Source organism: Hemibagrus wyckioides, linkage group LG20 (genome assembly GCF_019097595.1).
Source record: "Hemibagrus wyckioides isolate EC202008001 linkage group LG20, SWU_Hwy_1.0, whole genome shotgun sequence".
In the NCBI taxonomy this organism is placed as follows: domain Eukaryota; kingdom Metazoa; phylum Chordata; class Actinopteri; order Siluriformes; family Bagridae; genus Hemibagrus; species Hemibagrus wyckioides.
This window is the reverse complement of record NC_080729.1, coordinates 5,280,691-5,302,551: the sequence shown is the minus strand read 5'-3', so window position 1 is coordinate 5,302,551 and position 21,861 is coordinate 5,280,691. Positions and strand designations below refer to the sequence as shown.

At 40.5% G+C, this 21,861-nt stretch overlaps 1 protein-coding gene across 1 annotated transcript; it reads left to right on the top strand.

The window, feature by feature from the left end:
• The first annotated feature begins 168 nt into the window (after positions 1-168).
• On the top strand, positions 169-9,466 carry faxcb (failed axon connections homolog, metaxin like GST domain containing b). Its single transcript, XM_058418060.1, has 6 exons — positions 169-593; positions 3,017-3,149; positions 4,170-4,366; positions 5,449-5,654; positions 5,762-5,878; positions 8,174-9,466. The coding sequence occupies exons 1-6, from the start codon at positions 481-483 to the stop codon at positions 8,443-8,445; spliced, it is 1,038 nt and encodes a 345-aa protein (XP_058274043.1). The 5' UTR covers positions 169-480; the 3' UTR covers positions 8,446-9,466.
• Positions 9,467-21,861: the final 12,395 nt, after the last annotated feature.

The following is a 21,861-nucleotide window of genomic DNA, read 5'->3' as shown; positions in this document are numbered from 1 at the left end:
CTGGTGTACAGTATAATCCCACTGAATGTTCAAGGGGGCGAATACTTATGCAAGACATTGAATTACCACTATTACTACTCCTAAAAAAATAACAGTATCCATACTAGACTGTACCCTTCGTTACGCAGTGCAGGTAGTGCGCAGGGAAAGAGGGAGGGAGGGCTATTTGGGACACAGCCCAAGGATGCTGCTGTGTTGGGGTTGAGAGCAGGAGGAGATTTCCGGATGGTGTCCCGTTCACCTTCGGGTTGTTTTTGTTATGACTTGAAGATCAACAACAGCTGTTTATATATTAGATCTCAGTCCCTTTCCATCGATGAAGACTAAGAGAGAATCCAGGAGGAAGCGGGGGAATGCTGCTGCGGCTCGAGGACTTCCCCTCGTCCCGCTCAGTGCTGCTGGATCAGGGCGAGAGTCGGACTCTGTCCTGCGGACTTTGGTGCTCTGAGAGTCGGCGTGCCTCCTCAGGAAAGTGGCCGGATGATGATTGCGGCCTGGGTGTCTGACTCCTGGTGGAGGAAAACCCTGTATGTGAGCGGAGGAGCATTGCTCGCTGCTGCTGCTTATATCTTCTACGAACTGCTATCCATCAAGTACGAGCATTTTATTTATTCATATATATATATATTTTTTCATTTCCAAATATATTATGTGGTATCCTAAACCAATATGAGGCAGTATTGTTTATCGATTTGAATCATTTCTGTAGTAGTAATAATACCATCATTCATTACACATGATTATTTATACTATATATATATATATATATATATATATATATATATAATGCTGTATAGTGTACAGTATGTTCTGTTTGTATACAATGGAAGTAGAGAGCTATTTACGATTGAAGACAGAGAGACAGAGCACTGAGTGATTTATTATGACACTTATAAAACAATAAATCAGCCATAATATCCTGTTGGAAAAAGCACCATCCTGTGATTGTTCAATAATTTTAAATGGCGTGCTTATGAAAGCCCTTTAAAACCATTATCATAGTCCTCTGAGCTTGGTGTTTACATTGACCTTCTCTTAAAGCCTCAGCTCATCAATGTCAGTAAAATAAAAGCTCTGTCAGTCGAGTTGAAGAATAATAATCTAGGATTCGAAGAATGGATCTGTGAGACTAAATAGAAATATCTTAATCCACAAGCAGGGGGATTGATTAGATTGATTAGATGTTGTTTTTGAATCAGCAGGATCTTTGCAGAAAACAGCAGTGATTTTGAGCTGCGGTGATTTCAGCACGTTGGACAGCGACACGCATGTCTATTCGGTTCTAATGTTGTTATTATTATTACTATAGAGTCAGAATCATGACGATTCACATGATTTAATTTGGCAATGTTTTACGCCAGATGCCCTTCCTGACGCAACCCTCTCTATTTATCCGGGCTTGGGACAGAAGTCACTGGACTGTGACCCCCGAGTGCAAGCAGGTTGGAATGGGTGGAGAAAGGTGTCGGGAGTTCTGTGTGATAGAAAAATATCAGCGAGAATCAAAGGGGAAGGTGTACAAGACACTGGTGAGACCGGCCAGGCTGTATGGTTTAGAGACAGTGTCACTGAGGAAGAGACAGGAGTCAGAGCTGGAATTAGCAGAGCTGAAGATGTCGAGGTTCTCTTTGGGAGTGACACGATTGGACAGGATTAGGAACGAGTACATCAGAGGGACAGCTCATGTTAGACGTTTAAGGGACAAAGTTAGGGAGGCCAGATTAAGATGGTTTGGACATGTTCAGAGGAGGCAGAGTGAGTATATTGGTAGGAGAATGTTGGACATGGAGCTGCCAGGCAGGAGGCAAAGAGGAAGGCCAAAGAGGAGGTATATGGATGTAATAAATGAGGATATGAAGCTAGTGGGTGCAAGTTTTGATGATGCAGAAGATAGGGATAGGTGGAGAGAGATGATTAAGCGCTTACTGAAGCTGAATGAATGACTCGAATTTTGTTCTTCTGAATGTTTGAAACCCATTTAATCTCACTGTTACATAGCAGTATAAAAATCTCCTTACTTTTAACATAACAGATAAATTAAACATTCTAACTATTTAGATGATTCATTTGGGCATTATCGAAAGGGGTTCTCAGTTTGACTGCTTTCTGCCTGTGTAATGATGTTATGAATTCATAGAGAGTGTGAATGCTTTTTAGAAACTATGCTTCATTTTAAATTTGAAGCATTTATTCATGCACACACACTTTGGTCTAGAATTTAAAACGATCAAAATATTCAGTCCTAATCCATGTACCCTCCTTATCCTAAGCATAAACGCATACCTCTTTACATCCCTATGTTTTTTGTTTGTTTATTTATTTCTTGATTGATATTTATTTATTGATTGATTGATTTCCATCATCATCCTCATTGGCACTGGGTCCTCCAAAACTATACCTTAAAACTGAAGACATTAGCAAATTACCTAGCTAGCAAAGCTAAAAGTGACAGCTAACATAATGATTATAAGCTGCTTGTCTAGTTAAGTTGACTGATACAGTAAGACGTCATTTTTTCATACTTAATTAAAATGGTTCTTGGCCATGGACAGAATGTGTCCTCGTTTGATGAAATTAAGGAAACCGTAGCAAGCTGCAGTTACAGCATCAAGATGCATCACCACACTATAAGATGAATTGAATCATTTGGATTGCATTCAAACTCCAAAGGACAATAGAGAGAGATTGTTTGTCTCTGATTGATGGACGGGAAAAGTAGACGTGCCGGTGACAACATGACTACAGTCTGGTGAGTCACTTTTCTGCTGGGAAATGATGAATATTATAGACCGATATTGTGAATACATAATGTACTTGTCTCACACATTAGGGCATTTAACATTTACCATCCATTTCCTGTTTAGGATCACCTTCCTTGTGCACTCACTCTGCCATTTTATCATTCACACCTTCCACAGAAATCCCAGAGATACTCCAGTTATGATTACATTACCCCATCCCCCTGGGTAAGGCTAGTCCAACATGAACAGGGCTAATACAGAGTGCTTTTTTGCAGGAAGGAGCAGGAACTTGACTCTACAGATGCTATCATTCTCCATCAGTTCTCCCGACCGGTTCTCTCTCCGAGTCTTTATCCGCTCTGCCTGAAGATAGAGACCTACCTGAGAATGGTGGACCTTCCCTATCAGGTACCCACTCACACACAACTCTTAACTTTAATAGATAGATAGATAGATAGATAGATAGATAGATAGATAGATAGATAGATAGATAGATAGATAGATAGATAGATAGATAGATAGATGGCTGGATAGATAGATAGATAGATAGATAGATAGATAGATAGATAGATGGATGGATGGATGGATGGATGGATGGATGGATGGATGGGAGGGATAGGTCCAGGCTCCCAACAAACCCTGTGTAGGATAAGTGCTACAGAGAATGGATGGATAGATATCTGAGGTATTTCTAGTTGCTAGAGATGGTGTACCCTGTTAGATGAATTATTTACATAATTAATACCTCTAAATGTCTGCTCTTGCTTTGAGCCCTGAAGACTGCATTTGCGTTTTAATGGATAAACCAACATCAAGACCAGAGAGCTGTCTATGAAAGAAAAGCAAGCCATTTTAATGAAAATCGATCAGAGCCACTGCACAAGCAATGGGCATATCCAATACAGCAATCTGGAATGTCTGAAAAAGTGAGAAACCTAAAAACACTAGTTGGTCTACCACCATGTTCTAAGTTGTTTATTGTTCAGGAAATGATAGCTCATCTGTTATCTCATATTCATCTGTTGATCTCAAAACTCGGTGTTTTCAGTGTAAAGCAAAAGCAAAGGAATTGGCCTGGCCATTACTTACATTTACCAGACACCCTTATCCTTATATCCAGAGCAACTTATGCTTATCTCATTTATACCCCTGAACAGTTGAGGGTTTAGGGCCTTGCTCAAGGGTTGGTGGTCCTGGGATTCAAACTCACAACCTTCTGCTCAGTAGTCTAACCTCTTAACCACCAAACCACTAAACACTATTACTTCCAGTACTTTCAGTTGGGGTTGTATTTGTGGATAGAGGGGATGGACATGCAACTGTTAGATAGTTCTTGCGCATTACTTTCATGCTCTACTATTTGTGTGAACATGTTATAATGTTATCATGTCATAATCTTATAAACTCTGTTTCCTCGTCTCCGTGCAGACTTACTTTGACGGCCGCCTCTCTGCTCAGGGCACAATGCCATGGATCGAGTACAACCACAAACGTGTATCTGGGACGGAGTTTATCGTCAAATTTCTGGAGAAGAAGCTGGGTGTGAGTCTCAATAAGAGTCTGAGTGCCGAGGAAGAGGCCATCGCTCACACTATCACTAAAATGGTGGAGGAACATTTACACTGGTGAGTGCAGGGCTCTTCAGAGAGATCTTTTCGAATTGCGGCTCCGTCGCAGGGAGGAAACTCGTTGTCTGCTTTCTTCTGTATACGTGAGCTCAGATGTAATTGGTCAGTGTGGCTGGGGAGAGAATAATGATGTCACTTCCCCTCAGAGAGGACGGACAGTTTAGCTCTTTGGAGCTCTTGAACAGGTTTCTACTAGAATTGCAGCTCTCCCAGTAGTCCCACAGTTCATGTCTAGTTATTCGTCATACTGTCCCTTATGGGTTATTATGGGTTATGTGATCCATCATCTCTGCATGTCCAGTTCAAAAATAATTCTGCATAGCTGTCCGCACTTTCTCCGCTCTATCCTGGACCGGATGCTGCACATCACCCTCCTATTGATTCAGTTATTTATGGCTCAGGACTCTTGCTGTGTGTGTGTGTGTATGAGTTGTAGGGCTATAAATAACTATAATGGAACCCGCTGTATTAAAACCCTGGAGTGTGTTGCTGATGTACATCAGTAAGGAAGGACGCTTCACTTCCTCCTCTATTTAAGAAAGAAGCCTTCAGGACAATATACGCTGAATGATTCAGACCCTGATCACTCTGTCTGTCTCTCTGTCTGTCTCACTCTCTCTCTCTTTCTCTCTCTCTCTCTCTCTCTCTTTTGTTCTGTTTCACTGTATATCTCTGTCTGTCTCTGTATCTCTGTTTGTTTGTGTCTCTGTCTGTCTCTCGCTTTCTGTTTCTCTGTGTCTCTCTGTTTGTCTGCATCTATCTCTCTCTCTTTGTCTGTCTGATTCTCTGTGTCTCTCTGTTAGTCTGTGCCTGCCTGTCTGTCTGTCTGTCTGTACGCTAAATGATTCAGACCCTGATCGCTCTGTCTGCCTCTCTGTCTGTCTGTATGTCTCTCTCTCTCTCTCTCTCTCTCTCGCTCTTTCTGTTTCTCTTTGTCTCTGTCTGTCTGTCTGTATCTCTCTCTCTCCCTTTCTCTCTGTCTGTCTGTCTACCTGTCTGTCTGTCTCTTTGTCTGTGTATAAAACAATATCCATATTTACTGTATGTGTGTGTGTGGGTGTGTGTGTGTGTGTCTGCAGGACGATAGCGTACTGTCAGTGGGTGGAGAACATGGAGGAGACTCGCCACATGCTGGGTGTGTGTGAGCTGCTGCAGTGGAGTGTGTGTGAGCTGAATGGCAACCTGGTAAAAAGGGAGATGTACTGCCACGGCATTGGCCGCTACAACACACACCTCATCCACACACTGTTAGAGAGAGACCTGCGCACTCTCTCCACACTGCTGGGTAAGACACATGTTGAGTGTGTGTGTGTGTGTGTGTGATATGGATAGTATCTCTATACTTTGGTAGTGTGTACTGTTGTCATTAGTATTTGCGTGTTTGTTTATTAGGAGATAAGAAGTACATCATGGGCTCTAAAGTGTCCAGTGTGGATGCTGCAGTGTTTGGACATCTTGCTCAGGTCATGTGGACGTTACCGGGATCCAGCCCAGAGCGACTCATTAAAGGTTAATCGTGCACACACACACACACACACACACACCATGTTCCTGTACTGAATATTTGAAATTTCACATCACAGCTTTTTGTAAATTTTGCAAGACCATGTTTAAATAAATAAATAAATAATAATAAATAAATAAATTCATAATTATAATACTTACTTATTAAAAGCTGAGTGAAATTTATTACAAATGAAGGCCCTTAAAAATGGAGAAATACAGTCCACCATCTTTAATAATATCACTTTAAGGCACTTTAGACTACACCAGAGCGTTTCCGTTCTCCCCGAATCAATCCACAGGAACATTCTAATCCGCTGACATGTTGCATATAATTTTCAGCTCCACCAATAAAATTTCCAACAATCGATCTGTTATGATTCCATTAGCTAACAGAAACATTTCCAACAGGCACATTACCTACTCCGTGGTTCATCTACCTGCTGATAGTGGCGTAGTGAGATTTATCCTCGCTTTATCGCTTTTTACAGTGAGCGATGCGGCAGAGCTTTAGTCTTTAAATCTGCCCAGCTGTCTCACCTCCTCTTTATACACTACTGTATATTGCCAAAGGTTTTGGGACGCCTGCCTGTACATGCACATGAATGTAATATGGAGTTGGCCCACACATTGCAGCTATAACAGCTTCAACTCTTCTAGGAAGGCTTTCCACAAGGTTTAGGGAGAGTGTTTATGGGAATTTTTGACCATTCCTCTAGAAGCACATTTGTGAGGTCAGGCACTGATGTTGGATGAGAAGGTCTGGCTCGCAGTCTCCGCTCTAATTCATCCCAGAGGTGTTCTGTCAGGTTGAGGTCAGGACTCTGTGAAGTTCCTCCACACCAAACTCACTCATCCATGTCTTTATGGACCTTGCTTTGTGCACTGGTCATGTTGGAACAGGAAGGGGTCATCCCCAAACTGTTCCCACAAAGGTGGGAGCATGAAATTGTCCAAAATGTCTGGGTATGAAGCTGGAGCATTAAGAGTTCCTTTCACTGGAACTAAGGGGCCGAGCCCAACCCCTGAAAAACAACACCTGAATTCGATGGGAGGGGTGTCCCAAAACTTTTGCCATCTTTACACTCCGTTACCAAAGCTTCAACTTTCATGCTAATTCCAGAGTCAGTGCCATCACACAGATCTCTGACTGACCAAGCTGAGAACAATGAGTCCTTCTTTTGTCTTTGTTCTTATGCTGGATTTCTAATTAATGTCATTGAACTTCTCTGTAAAAACAAATGTGAGGATCCAGGCTTGTTCTGTTTTGTTTTTAGAAGCTAACAGAAACCTGATTAATTTTACCTGAATAATGTTTTTTCCCTTCTTTTTATCCTTGTAACAGGAATAATAGGAATACAGTACCAGCAAATAAATTACCATAGGAATCATTAAACACTTCACAAACATTTCATTATACACCGGTCAGGCATAAAATTATGACCACTGAGAGGTGAAGTGAATAAGACTGATGATCTCCTCATCATGGCACCTGTTAGTGGGTGGGCTATATTAGGCAACAGGTGAACATTTTGTCCTCAAAGTTGATGTGTTAGAAGCAGGAAAAATGGACAAGCGTAAGGATTTGAGCGAGTTTGACGAAGGACCAAATTGTGATGGCTAGACCACTGGATCAGAGCATCTCCAAAACTGCAGCTCTTGTGGGGTGTTCCCGGTCTGCAGTGGTCAGTATCTGTCAAAAATGGTCCAAGGAAGGAACAGTGGTGAACCGGCGACAGGGTCATGGGCGACCAAGGCTCATTGATGCACGTGGGGAGCGAAGGCTGGCCCGTGTGATCTGATCCAACAGACGAGCTACTGTTGCTCAAGAAGTTAATGCTGGTTCTGATAGAAAGGTGTCTGAGTACACAGTACATATCGGGTCAGGGCTGTTTTGGCAGCAAAAGCGGGACCAACACAATATTAGGCAGGTGGTCATAATGTTATGCCTGATCAGTGTTAATATGCTTCAGACTGGACTTTTCCTTTCAAAACATTGTACTGAGTTCTGACTAAGTACACATCGGGTTATCTATTCAATCCTGTCTTTTTCTTAAAAGAAAAATTTTTTAAAAACAATTTGTAGAATATTTTTCCAGGACCTTAATGCTGTTTGACCTCAAACCCAAATGTCTTCACTCTAAAACAGAAATAAATGAACACGTCTTATCGTTCCAATAGTTTTGGAGGGGACTGTATACTGTAGAGGGTTAGACTTCAGAATTCACTGATCTGTCACAGAGATGACATTCACCTCATGTGGTGGTTCTTATGACAAATGCTTATGTTACCTGTTCTCAGGTGAGCTGCCGAACCTGGCGCGATACTGTGAGAGGATTCGGCGGGAGTTCTGGCCCGAGTGGGTGCTAGATTATGAGGATTTGTGTTCCGAGATGTGCACGGATGCTCATACGCAACACAGCCTGTTCTCCTGCGCCGACACGCTGGACGTGGTGGACACGCACACTCTTTCACACAAACGTTCGCCGGACACGGACCGCTCCGGACGCTCGCTCTCCGACTCCGACATCGAGGTGGATGAATCGGGTGCTGAGCTAAAGGTCAATGCTTGAAAGACATTTTACATGAGTGGAATTTTTTGCATCGAGGAAAAGAGTTCCTGATACACACATGCAATTCATATCATAGCTTTGTGTGTGTGTGTGTGTGTGTGTGTCTGTCATAATGTTTTTTTAAATTAAAGCATCAGGGTTGAAATTCTTCTGTGAAGGCTCAGTAAATATCCAGAAATAAAAGGTGATCTTATGAGTCACTAAAATGGAAACCTGTCACTCAGACACAGTGGGGTGTGTGTGTGTGTTTGTTTATGTATCTGCATGTGTGCATCAGGATTTGCGGTCATTGTACAGGGTGGACTGAGATGCTGGACATATTGGGCATCAGTTACTTGGTGAAGAAGTGTGTCTCTTCATATCTTTTCTGCCGGTTTTATCCCAAAACTGATTATTTATTAGAAGTGTGTGTGTACGTATGGATGTATTTTTAAATTGATTGATTGATTGATTGTACCTATGTGTGTCCAGTCTGTTATTACCTAACTGTAATAGATAATAGTATAAAAGATAGAAAGCATTTTATATTAAATTCACATGCGCAGAGAGAGAGAGAGAGAGAGAGAGAGGCAGACAGAGGGAAACAGAGCGAGAGAGACAGAGACAGAAATAAACAGAGAGACATAGAGGGAGAGAGAGAGAAACAAAAAGAGAGACAGTGACAGACAAACAGAGAGACACTGAGAATGAGCGAGAGAGAGAGAGAGAGAGAGAGATACAGTCAAACAGAGAGAGACTGAGAAAGAGGGAGAGAGAGACAGAGACACAGACAAACAGAGAGAAAGGGAGAGAGACAGGCGGAGAAACAGTTGTTTGGCTTTGCAGTTTCTTTTCATAACCACAAGATGGCGCTCATCCCCCTCTCTTTCTGCTTTTAAATACAAACTTGAACGTAAAAAGTTATTAAATAAACTTTGCCACTTCATATAAAATTCTTCTTTTTTTTCTAAACAGTCTAATGTAACTGTGCACTCCTTTTTTTTTTTTTACTTTAAGCCACCATTAAACGCCCAAATCTCTTTTTGTTGTGGTTTTCATTTTCTTGTATTGTTCTATAGAATGCTAGCTTGCTAGGAATCAGCTCCCGGATTAGCAAGCAAATATTACCGTGTATGAAAGTAGCACCTTGGACTAGAGACTTTAAAAAATTATTCTCAGATTGGAAGCTGAAAATATAAACTGCATTTATTTGAAGTACCATACTATATCGTGCCACCATTATAGAAGCACCATGCAACCTAGGTGCTACATTAGCTGTTTTTGCTAACTATTTTCATACACCAATATGCTTCAAGAAGCAGCTTCATCATTATTTTACCCCAGACTGTGGATAATTGGTTACCTAGACTCAAAGCCACTCAAAAACGAATATATATATACAGTATATATAAAGTGATTATTATTATTATTATTATTATTTGTCTGAATGATTTTACACATTTTCCCAAAATCCTGAGACGCTAATAAGAAGTCTTTGAGTGTGTAGCTGGTGCTCAACATTAGCTAATGGAAACACAACAGTTTTTATTATACTGACAGAAATTCACACTATTTATAACGATAAACATGAATGATAACAGGCTGATGATTTTTAAATGTCTTCCTCAATGTCTCTATGTTCACACACATGTACGTTCGCTCTGTCTAATTTTCTGTACATTGTAAATAAAAGAACTTCACACTGGGTTGTTTGTCGTATGCCGTCAGACATAGGGGGGGAAACTTGGTATCTGGAACCTATTCTGAAACAGAAATACGATGTTGTAGGGTTCATCATAAAACCTTTAAGGATTTCTCCGGATGGAGTCGTATGGTCTGCCCACTAGAAACTCAATTTCCTGAAGAAACTCAAGAACCGTGGACAGCACACTAGCAGGACGCTTCCTATGATTGTTATCAGCACTGTAGGGGGTATAGAAGTGATATAATGGTAACAATTTTTGTCTGAAATCACACACTGTAGTTTCTATTTATTCATAGTTACACTTATTGTTATGGAAAGTTCGAGAAGAAATGTGGTCTGGTCATTAAATATATTGTGAGCAATGAGATTAGAAGTTTCACCCATGGAAAACAGAGAACTTTAAATTTCTCTCTTGCTGCTATGTTCTATAGGCAAACCAAAATTTCTACACCCATGACCTCCTCACATCTTCAGCCGATATTTTGATTATTACAAAAAATATAATGAACATACACCGATCAGGCATAACATTATGACCACCTGCCTAATATTGTGTTGGTCCCCCTTTTGCTGCCCTGACCCGTCATGCACTGTGTATTCTGACCCCTTTCTATCAGAACCAGCATTAACTTCTTCAGCAGATTGAGTAACAGTAGCTCGTCTGTTGGATCTGACCACACGGTCCAGCCTTTACTCCTCACGTGCATCAGTGAGCCTTGGCCGCCTATGACCCTGTCAACGGTTCATCGCTGTTCCTTCCTTGGACCGCTTTTGATAGATACTGACCACTGCAGACCGGGAACACCTCCACAAGAGCTGCAGTTTTGGAGATGCTCTGATCCAGTGGTCTAGCCATCACAATTTGGCCCTTCGTCAAACTCGCTCAAATCCTTACACTTGTCCATTTTTCCTGCTTCTAACACATCAACTTTGAGGACAAAATGTTCACTTGCTGCCTAATATATCCCACCCACTAACAGGTGCCATGATGAGATCATCAGTGTTATTCACTTCACCTGTCAGTGGTCATAATGTTATGCCTGACTGGTGTATTTTATTGAGGACTTTGTAAAATTGATTGTCAGGAAGATGAAAACATGAAACCATCCATACTGAAAAGGCAGTAAAGTATTTTGTAATCCAGACAGAGCAGCAGGATATTTTCCTAGCAAAGAAACATAAGGTTCTTCAGACAACATCTGCTACAAGTGAGAACTGGCACAGAGTTTTTGAACTGTGCAAATCCTAACTGGGCACTAGTTAGTTGTAGTTGTAGTAGATTTAGAGGTTGTTGTAAAAGAAAAAACACACACACACATATAAACACTTTTTCTCTGTCAGCCCATTTTGAAGGTAAACAGAGAAAGAAATTAAATGGGAACTCCCCCAACACCCTGTCTTCAAATCAGAACAAAGTGTGTGTGTGTGTGTGTGTGTGTGTGTGTGTGTTTTACTGGCTTCATCTCCTGGCTCCCTGACCGCCTGGCACAAACAGTGACCCTTCCATCTGCCTCCTGCTGTTTGCCATGTGTATGCTTTGTGTGTTGTTTCCACTTCATCACCAAAAGGTGGCGCTGTCTTCTTAAATAATTACAATTTTGCTTGACCATTTTGGTGAACAAGTGTGTATGTGTGTGTCCTGTTCTACTGCATTCTGTGCTTAAACTGTGCAACCCATGTTTCTATCAGAATGTCAGTCATGCACATAAACAGACCTTCTGCTGCATCTTAAATACCGTACCTCAGTATTGCACTTATTCACAGTGAATGGTCTTCCTTATATCATCTGGATCCTAGTTTTTCTGTCTAAGTTCTGGAGGGTGGATGCAGGCGAAGTGACAAGAAGTTTGGACCACCATGTGGCCCCTAAGATAAACTTTCTAGACTTTCTGCTGTCTAGTAGTACTCCATCATCTGGATCGAGTGGACTGTTGGGTTCCTAAGGGCCACAAGGTTTTTCACTTTTGCTAACCAGTCTATTAGACCAAGAAGCATTTTATAATGGGGCACCTGCTATGTGTCCCTCGTTATGTCCAGTATGCATCCTATGGTAATATGTAGACTAGACGGCGACCATTCAGTCATCAGATCAACTGTTGTACTATTACCAAGGAAAGACTCGGATTATAACCACTGGGATGTGGAAGTCACTACCTCGACCTCTAGTAGGAAACTCCACAATCAGTTTCTCCTGTGCATGGGCATTAAAGAGATGCTCTAGGGAGTCTACCGGCCTCTGGATTAAAGAGATGCTCCAGGAAGTCTACCTGCCTCTGGATTAAAGAGATGCTCCAGGAAGTCTATCTGTCTCTGGATTAAAGAGATGCTCCAGGAAGTCTACCTGCCTCTGGATTAAAGAGATGCTCTAGGAAGTCTACCTGCCTCTGGATTAAAGAGATGCTCCAGGAAGTCTACCTGCCTCTGGATTAAAGAGATGCTCTAGGAAGTCTACCTGCCTCTGGATTAAACAGATGCTCCAGGAAGTCTACCTGCCTCTTTATTAAAGAGGTGCTCTAGGAAGTCTACCTGCCTCTGGATTAAAGAGATGCTCCAGGAAGTCTACCTGCCTCTGGGAAAAAATTGAGGAAACTGAGTTAGAGGTATGAACAGTGTGACAACCTATGCTTCGTTCACACATACAGTGTTTTTATCATCAGTCGCTGTGTTATGAAGTCACAAGTAGACGTTCCGATTACTGGTTACTGAATTATTAATGTTTAGGAAACAGCATTCCAACATTCTGTGTTCGTATCTAAAATTCACCAGTGTATATATGCAACATATCATACAAGATGAAGGAGAAGAATCAGTCGTTGCTCTTTGCCTCGGATCACGCGAGTCTTCACTCCTATTAGTAGTTTCTGCTCCATATTTGCATAAACTTTGTTGCGTCACTAGACACGCCCACATCTAGTCACCCACACTCGCTGTCACTCAAATCAATGGAAGTGTGACAGCTTTGACAGAAAATGCATAGTCTCAGGTTGCTGTATTTGTGAACATAGCACTAGCCATGTGACCACCTACCCCGCTCGCCCCTACGCACGTGTGCAGGATTGAGAAAATAATTTTTTTTGGAAATATTCTTATAGCTGACTGATGATGCGCAGTCATTTTTCACAGATCACAGTGAGAAGGATGAGTGTGAGGTTGCTCCTGAGAGATGGATGAAGGGATACACTTTATCTCTCTCCTCAAGCCTTCCTCTCTTGGCCTCTTGATACAGAGTTTTGCCCTAATACCGTGATTATCGGCCTCTGAAAACAATCCGCTCGCGACTCCGAGGGGAAATTTAGCAGCTTTATCCGTCTCACCTCTTGCTTCTTTTCTCTTTTTTTTCACTCCTCCTGCAGGCAGAGCGGTTATTAGCGGAGCTGCTTTAACCTCTGCAGTGTTCTGGCGGATTAATTCGGCACCGCGCGAGCCCCGGAAGATTGTCTTATGTTAATTTCTATTATGTTCTACGCTTCACGGCTTTAAGCAGACGCGCCCGGTAAACACGCGGCGTCACACTCGATCGGCTCTCCCAAATTAAAAACGGCAGAAACAAAAGGCGCGAGGACGGTGTTAGCGGTGCGAGCTCGGTTCTGATGGGGGGTGGGGGGGTGCGCGTGCGTGTGCTGGATCCTATCTGCGCTGTGCCATCTGTCTTCGTTGTCCCTTTACACCACAGCCGCGGTGGATTTGAACGCGACTTAATTATTCATCCATGTCCAAACACACACACACACACAGTGTGAGGTAAAGGGCACGTGGTGTCAACAAGAACTGAGCTTCCATTACATATGACCAGAAGAATGGCACTTTACTTACTTTATTTACCTGAAACACACAGCTCTCACATAGTGTGTTAATGTAGCAACCAAATCCTACATGTTATCGGTACAAATGAAGGAACTGCAAAAGTTTGGACACCCCTTAGTTTCCGATAATGATGCTAACAAGTTTATCTTTACACTGTACACTTATTACAGGCATACAGAGATAGATAGATAGATAGATAGATAGATAGATAGATAGATAGATAGATAGATAGATAGATAGATAGATAGATAGATAAAAATGTAGTCTGAGAGCTGCCTATAGGATGATGGCATAGCAAACGGCGCATGTAAACAGTTAATGCTAATGTTAACATGCTAAGTTCATCTTTACACTGTACACTTATTATAGGCATACAGAGAGAGAGAGAGAGAGAGAGAGAGAGAGTAGATAGATAGATAGATAGATAGATAGATAGATAGATAGATAGATAGATAGATAGATAGATAGATAGTCTGAAAGCTACCTATAGGATGATGGCATAGCAAACGGCGCATGTAAACAGACATGCTAATGTTAACATGCTAAGTTCATCTTTACACTGTACACTTATTACAGGCATACAGAGAGAGAGAGAGAGAGAGAGAGAGAGAGAAGGATAGATAGATAGATAGATAGATAGATAGATAGATAGATAGATAGATAGATAGATAGATAGATTTTATATATTTCTATTTATCTATTCTATCTCGTTTTTGTTATTTATTATACTTCTGACTTCAGCTTCAAATGTATTTTGTACTTAGACAGTACAAAGTAGTGTTCTTAAAGTAGTAAAATCTGTCATTTTCTCTTCCCTAACCCAAATGAGTTCTCATGCTAATGCTAACCTCTTCATACAAAAGCCTCAGAGAGCATATGACGTTCATTAATCTGATTAAATGCATCTTATTGCCTGAATGAAGTCCCAGCAGATGCGCTAGCAGCTAAGTTGGGCTAGCATTAGCACGCCTCATCGCGCTCTTAATCACCGAATGTTTTGTGCTGTTTTGATGAGAATCAGCAGGCGTTTAGAGGGAATGTGAATTTTCTAATCTGCTGGCCCATCACGGCTGAAGAGAACGCTATTGGTTTATTAGTAATCATGAATTTTAAATGGTGGTGAAAGAGACGACTCCCTTGAGGCTGACGTCGAGGCTGAGCGACCAACCGCCTTCCGAGCTGGAAATGTGGTTTAATATGAATGCAGCAGTCTGGTGCTTCATGTGTTGGGCAACAACAAACAAATAAACAAACCAAAAACAAACAAACAAGAAAATCTGATGAGAAAAGTTAAAAATATGAAGTGCACACTTGTAGATTAAGCAAGAATGTACTCCAATATAAAAATGGAAATGAATATATTGAGTATAATAAGGGGACAGTAGCTTCAAAAGCAATAATCCATGACAACTGGCTGCAAATAAGATTCTGACGGCATACATCATCATCATCATCATCATCACCTCTTTCGTCTTCAGATGTCCAGTCTGTACCCACTGCAGTCTCAGACTCACATTCTTAGTTGTGTAAGTTGTAGTCTTCTTCTGCTTCAAGGTTTGAAATCTCAATGCTTTTTAGCTCACCATGAGTGATTATTTACATTAGCCTTTCAGTCAGCCCAAACCAGTCTAGCCATCCTTCTCTGAACCTCCTCATTAACTTAACATTTCCACCGACAGAACTGTCACTCAGTGGACAACACAAGTGGTTAAGGCTCTAGGTTGTTGATCAGAAAATCAGGCTTCAAGCCATCTTTCTCTCAGAACCAGCATTAACTTCTTCAGCAATTTGAGCAACGGTAGCTCGTCTCTAGGATCGGATCACACGGGCCAGCCTTCGCTCCCCATGTGCATCAATGAGCCTTGGCCACCCGTGACCCTGTCGCCGGTTCACCACTGTTCCTTTCTTGCACCACTTTAAATAGATACTGAACACTGTAGACTGGGAACACCCCACAAGAGCTGCAGTTTTGGAGCTGCCCTGATCCAGTCATCTAGCCACCACAATTTGGCCCTTGTCAATTTGGCACAGCTCTGCCACTGTTGGGCCCCTGAGCAAGGCCCTTAACCCTCTCTGCTCCAGAGGCACTGCATCATGACTGACCCTGTGCTCTGATTCAAAGCTGAGATATGTGAAGAAAGAATTTCACTGTGCTGTAATGTTTATGTGACAAAAATAAAGGATTTGGATGTTTTTTGTTTTTCGCACAATAGAGATTGTAGTGTGTGAAAATCCCAGTTTTCTAAAATACTCGGACCATCCCAGGGTCACCTGACAGAGATACCACGGTTAAATTGACCATTTTTTTAGACCTGTATCTGCATGATATTATGCATTGCACTGCTGTCACATGATTGGCTGACTGGATATCTCTATCTAATGCTCAGGTGTATAGGGATATGTATTCACTTGAAGTACGGTTTCTACAAGAAACGCTGAGGAACACAAGGTCATTTACTCATTCATCTCAAGTTAAGTCAAATCTATAAAGTCTTTTATCTGCTCTGTTCAGCTGACAGCAGTTCACAAGCGCGGAAATAAAAGTTAGCAACCAAACTGCTGAAGGGTCACTGCGTCCTGTTCATATCTCTGTAATGACATTAGCTTTAATCAGATCCAAATCGTTCTGTTATTATTATTTTTTTTTTCCTTGTTTCCTCAGTCATTTGCATGAATTTTATCAAAATGATAACTGAAGTATCGAGGGGAAAGACGAAGGTTATGAGTCCCTCGCAGCACTATCGCGTCGTGTTAATTACATTTGCAGATTCTGTCATTTAGACAAAAAAAGAAATTGAAACTCTGTCATAATCAAAATGCTTGCTGAGCGGGAATCAAATATTCTGATAGGCAAGATGAATTTATGAATAAATATGAGCTTGATGGTTAATAAAAGATAGATATAATGTACACTGTTGATTAGCGGTTAATATTTTTTTATTGACACATTCAGGACCGAAGGGCAAAGCCCAGATGTTTAGAACACCTGTATTATGATATCATGATAAGGAAGTAATATCGTTATTTAGCGTTATTTTGTTACAGAAGGTACAACACTGGCATTGTTCCCTGGTCAGAAGTTTTGCATTTAATTGTTCAACAGGTGTCTCCGATTTTCATTAGCCAATACAGGAAGAAGCCCAGTGCAGTGCAACAAATATTAACTGTAAGGGTGCCAATATTTTCGAACCCAATGTTTTACAGACAAATAGCACCTCCTATGAAAAGGTTGTATTAAATTAAAACCATATGGTGGCTCTATATGTTTACGCTCATAAGGAGTCACTCATTGTTTGTGTACCAGAGTGTTCTCAGAATTCTTGAATCTGATTGGTCAGAAGGTGAAGAGAAAGTCAGAATGTGACCAGCAGATATGATAGCAGATAGGTTTTATATTAATGCGCTGTAATATGTTAATGTTTGTATAATATTAGCTAGGGACTTAAGACTAATGATAATTTGATTCGATTCATCCATCCATCTTCTGTCCGCACTACTTGTTCTACACAGGGTCATGAAGAGCCTGGAGTCTATCCCAGTGGACTAGATACTACCTACTGCATTTGAGTCAGTAACTACTTTATTTGATTCAGTACCTACAGCATTCGATTCAGTACCTACTGCATTCAATTCAGTACCTACTGCATTCAATTCAGTACCTACTGCATTCAATTCATTATCTAAAACATTTGATTCAGTATCTACAGAGTTTGATTCAGTACCTACTGCATATGATTCAGTGCCTACAGCATTCGATTCTGTACCTGCTGCATTTGATTTGGTACCTGCTGCATTCGATTCAGTACCTACTGCATATGATTCAGTGCCTACAGCATTCGATTCAGTACCTGCTGCATTCGATTCAGCACCTACTGCATATGATTCAGTGCCTACAGCATTCGATTCAGTACCTGCTGCATTTGATTTGGTACCTGCTGCATTTGATTCAGTACCTACTGCATGTGAATCGGTACCTACTGCATTCGATTTGGTACCTGATGCATTTGATTCAGTACCTACTGCATATGATTCGGTACCTACTGCATTCAATTATGTACCTGCTGCATTCGATTCAGTGCCTACTGCATATGATTCAGTGCCTACAGCATTTGATTTGGCACCTGCTTCATTTGATTCAGTACCTACCGCATATGATTTGGTACCTACTGCATTCGAATCGGTACCTTGCTGCATTCGATTTGGTACCTGCTGCATTTGATTCAGTACCTACTGCATATGATTCAGTAACTACAGCATTAGATTCAGTACCTACTGCATTTGATTCGGTTCCTGCTGCATTCGATTCAGTACCTACTGCATATGATTCGGTACCTACTGCATATGATTTAGTACCTACAGCATTCAATTCAGTACCTGCTGCATATGATTCAGTACCTACTGCATATGATTTAGTACCTACAGCATTAGATTCAGTACCTACTGCATATGATTTAGTACCTACAGCATATGGTTCAGTACCTACTGCATATGATTCAATACTTACTACATACGATTTAGTACCTACAGCATTAGATTCAGTACTTACAGCATTAGATTCAGTGCTTATTGCCTATGATTTAGTACCTACAACATTAGATTCAGTAACTACAGCATTAGATTCAGTAACTACAGCATTAGATTCAGTACTTACAGCATTAGATTCAGTACTTACAGCATATGATTTAGTACCTACAGCATTAGATTCAGTACTTACAGCATTAGATTCAGTACCTACAGCATTAGATTCAGTACTTACAGCATTCAGTTCAATTAAATTTTTTGTCCATAGTATTCTGACGATCCAAGCGAACCATGAAGTCAGGATTATGAATTGATTTGTGACTAGACCAAATTAATAACAGTAATATTTTCCTTAAATGATGTGTTGGGTGATAAATATTCATCCATCACAAAGCACATCAGGGTTCCTGAGGACATGAAATAAAAAACTTCACAATCCAAAACTAATTCTCTGTGAAAGTTACTTGACGTAGCTACTAGTAGATGCTGTGCACATGGTTCCCCCTCCATCATGGGCCCTTTGTAGTTAATGCTTTTTTGCACTTACATTCTTCAAGCACCTTGAAGAGGGAACAAAAGTGAACATTTAAGTGATATTAAAGTGAACAAAAAACGCTATCAGAGATTCCAGCAAATACAAGATCCAAACATACTTATATTTCAAACCATATTTCATTCAAAGCCCTTAAATTGATCTTAAATGGATCAAAACACATCTATTGATTCAGAAAGATAGAATACTGCCAGGGCGTGCATATTTATGGCTCTTCCTAGAATAACTTTTTGAATGAAACTTGAACGTTTGTATATGTCTTTGTTCAACAATAAGATTAATAATGATTTGCTCAAAACGACATTACGTCTAAAGAGAAGAATAATATTGTTGAAAGAACATTTTTGTTACCAGAAACACTGATTACACTCAAACAAAAAAATATAAAGACAAACGTCTGAGTGACAAAGTTCTCAGTTCTATTCATTCATCTATCCATCTATCCATGCATCCAACCATCCATCCATTTTATTCACTGCTTATCCTACACAGGGACACAAGAAACCTAGAGAATATTCCAGAAGCCTCAGGGCTCAAGGCAGGGGACACTCTGGACAGTGGACAGGCTGCCAGTCCACCACAGGGCACAAGTACACACCCAATCAGCCGATAACGCATGTCTTTGGACTGAGGAGGAAACCGAAGTACATTCTGCATTTGATTCAGTACATATTGCATTCAATTCAGTACCTACAACATTTGATTCAATATCTACTTCATATGATTTGGTAGCTACTGCAGTTGATTCGATACCTACTGCATATGACTCAGTACCTACTGCATATTATTCAGTACTTACAGCATTCAATTCACTAACTACTGCATTTGATTTGGCATCTACTGCAATTGATTCAGTGTTTGCTGCATTCGATTCAGTCCTTACAACATTCGATTCAGTACTTGCTGCATTTGATTTAGCAGCTACTGTATTTGATTCAGTGTCTACTGCATTCGATTCAGTGCTTACAGCTTTCGATACTCTATACGATTCAGTATCTACTGCATTTGATTGAGTACCTACAGCATTCGATTTACTGCCTACTGCATTTGATTTAGCATCTACTGCATTCGATTCAGTACTTACAGCATTCACTTCACTACTTGCTGCATTTGATTCAGCAGCTACTGTATTTGATTCAGTGTCTACTGCATTCGATTCAGTCCGTACAACATTCGATTCAGTACCTACTGCATATGATTCAACACTTACAGCATTCGATTCAGTACCTACTGCATTTGTACTACTGCATTTGTACTACAATTCTGTACCTACAGTATTCGATTCTGTACCTACTGCGTACGATTCAGTGCTTACAGCTTTCGATTCACTACCTTCTGCATTTGATTCGGTACATACTGCATTCAAGTCAGTACCTACAGCATTTGATTCAGTATCTACTTCATATGATTCCATATCTACTGCATTCGATTCAGTACCTACTGCATATGATTCACTACCTACTGCAAACGATTCAGTAATTACTGCATACGATTCAGTACTTACAGCATTCACTTCACTACTTACTGCATTTGATTCAGCATCTACTGCATTTGATTCAGTGTGTACTGCATACGTTTTAGTCCTTACAACATTCGATTCAGTACATACTGCATACAATTCAGTACTTACAGCATCCCATTAGGTACCTACTGCAAACGATTCTGTACCTACAGCATTCAATCCAATACCTACTGCATATGATTCAGTATCTTTGGACTAAGGAGGAAACCCCTGAGCTGAGTGGAGAACAGGCAAACTTCACTCACACAAGGTGGAGGCAGGAATCAAACAACCCCAATGCCATGTCAAGACCCATTTAATGCTCCAGTCAAAGTTAGCTAACTAATAAATATAGTATTTTACATGTATAGTATTCGTGAAGTATTTGTCATAAAGGAAATATATGGTGGTAAATGTCCTTAATTAACATTGTTTTCTGGACAGCCCAACTAAGCCCCAGTAACACTCCATGTAAAGGTTGCAGAATTTGTATTTATTGAAAATTAGACATTCATTGATGCACAAAAAGCCTTTGTAGTAAGAACAGAGAAGGAAGTGAAAGCTCCTCTTATTTCACTGACGCTCTGCTGTTATTCTCCCACTCTTTGTGGCTCAACTCCTCTGAGACTGTACGAGCCATTCATCCTCTAAATGTAAATGTCACGCCAAAAAAAATCACGTCTTCCTCAAAAAGAGGCTTGTGATGCGTGATGGACGCGGGCAACTCGCTGAGAACGTCGCTCAGCTCGGAGACACATCCCACGAGAGACAGCTGGGCATGTCACCAGGGAACGGGCATTTATGGGGAAAAGAGCTAAATGTCACAATTAACACATTGTCTGTTCATTTGTGTTGTGGGAATGTTTTATTCAGCACATCCAGCAGACATATAAAGCTGTTAGGCATTTTAGACTGGACATTTGGGTGAAAAAGCTCTCTCTCTCTCTCTCTCTCTCTCTCTCCCTGTCTCAGGTTCTGGGTTTTGAATGATGGTATACTGTAGACTCCTTGTGCCACCCAAAAAGCACCCAAACTACAGCATCTGTTCATGTTTAGTTGTTTACTGCATGGTGCACAAATGCATTATTAAATAAATAAATAAATAAATAAATGCAGTACTTTTATATGAGCACTTTCTCATGTATTGTTTTTTTTTCCCTAAATGAAATTTAAAAAAAATTATTATATTATATTATATTATATTATATTATATTATATTATATTATATTATATTATATTATATAAATTAAAATAATAATATGATCATAATAATTATTGTAAACCTAATAATATTAAACAAAAAAAAAAAATAAATTATAAATATTATATGATATTATATAAATTAAATAATAT

Excerpts from the sequence above, each read along its gene's own strand:
- faxcb (XM_058418060.1), top strand. The coding sequence starts at position 481 with ATGATGATTGCGGCCTGGGTGTCTGACTCCTGGTGGAGGAAAACCCTG. Across the intron at positions 5,655-5,761 it reads CACTCTCTCCACACTGCTGG|GAGATAAGAAGTACATCATG; the intron begins GTAAGACACATG and ends TTTGTTTATTAG. Across the intron at positions 5,879-8,173 it reads CCCAGAGCGACTCATTAAAG|GTGAGCTGCCGAACCTGGCG; the intron begins GTTAATCGTGCA and ends ACCTGTTCTCAG.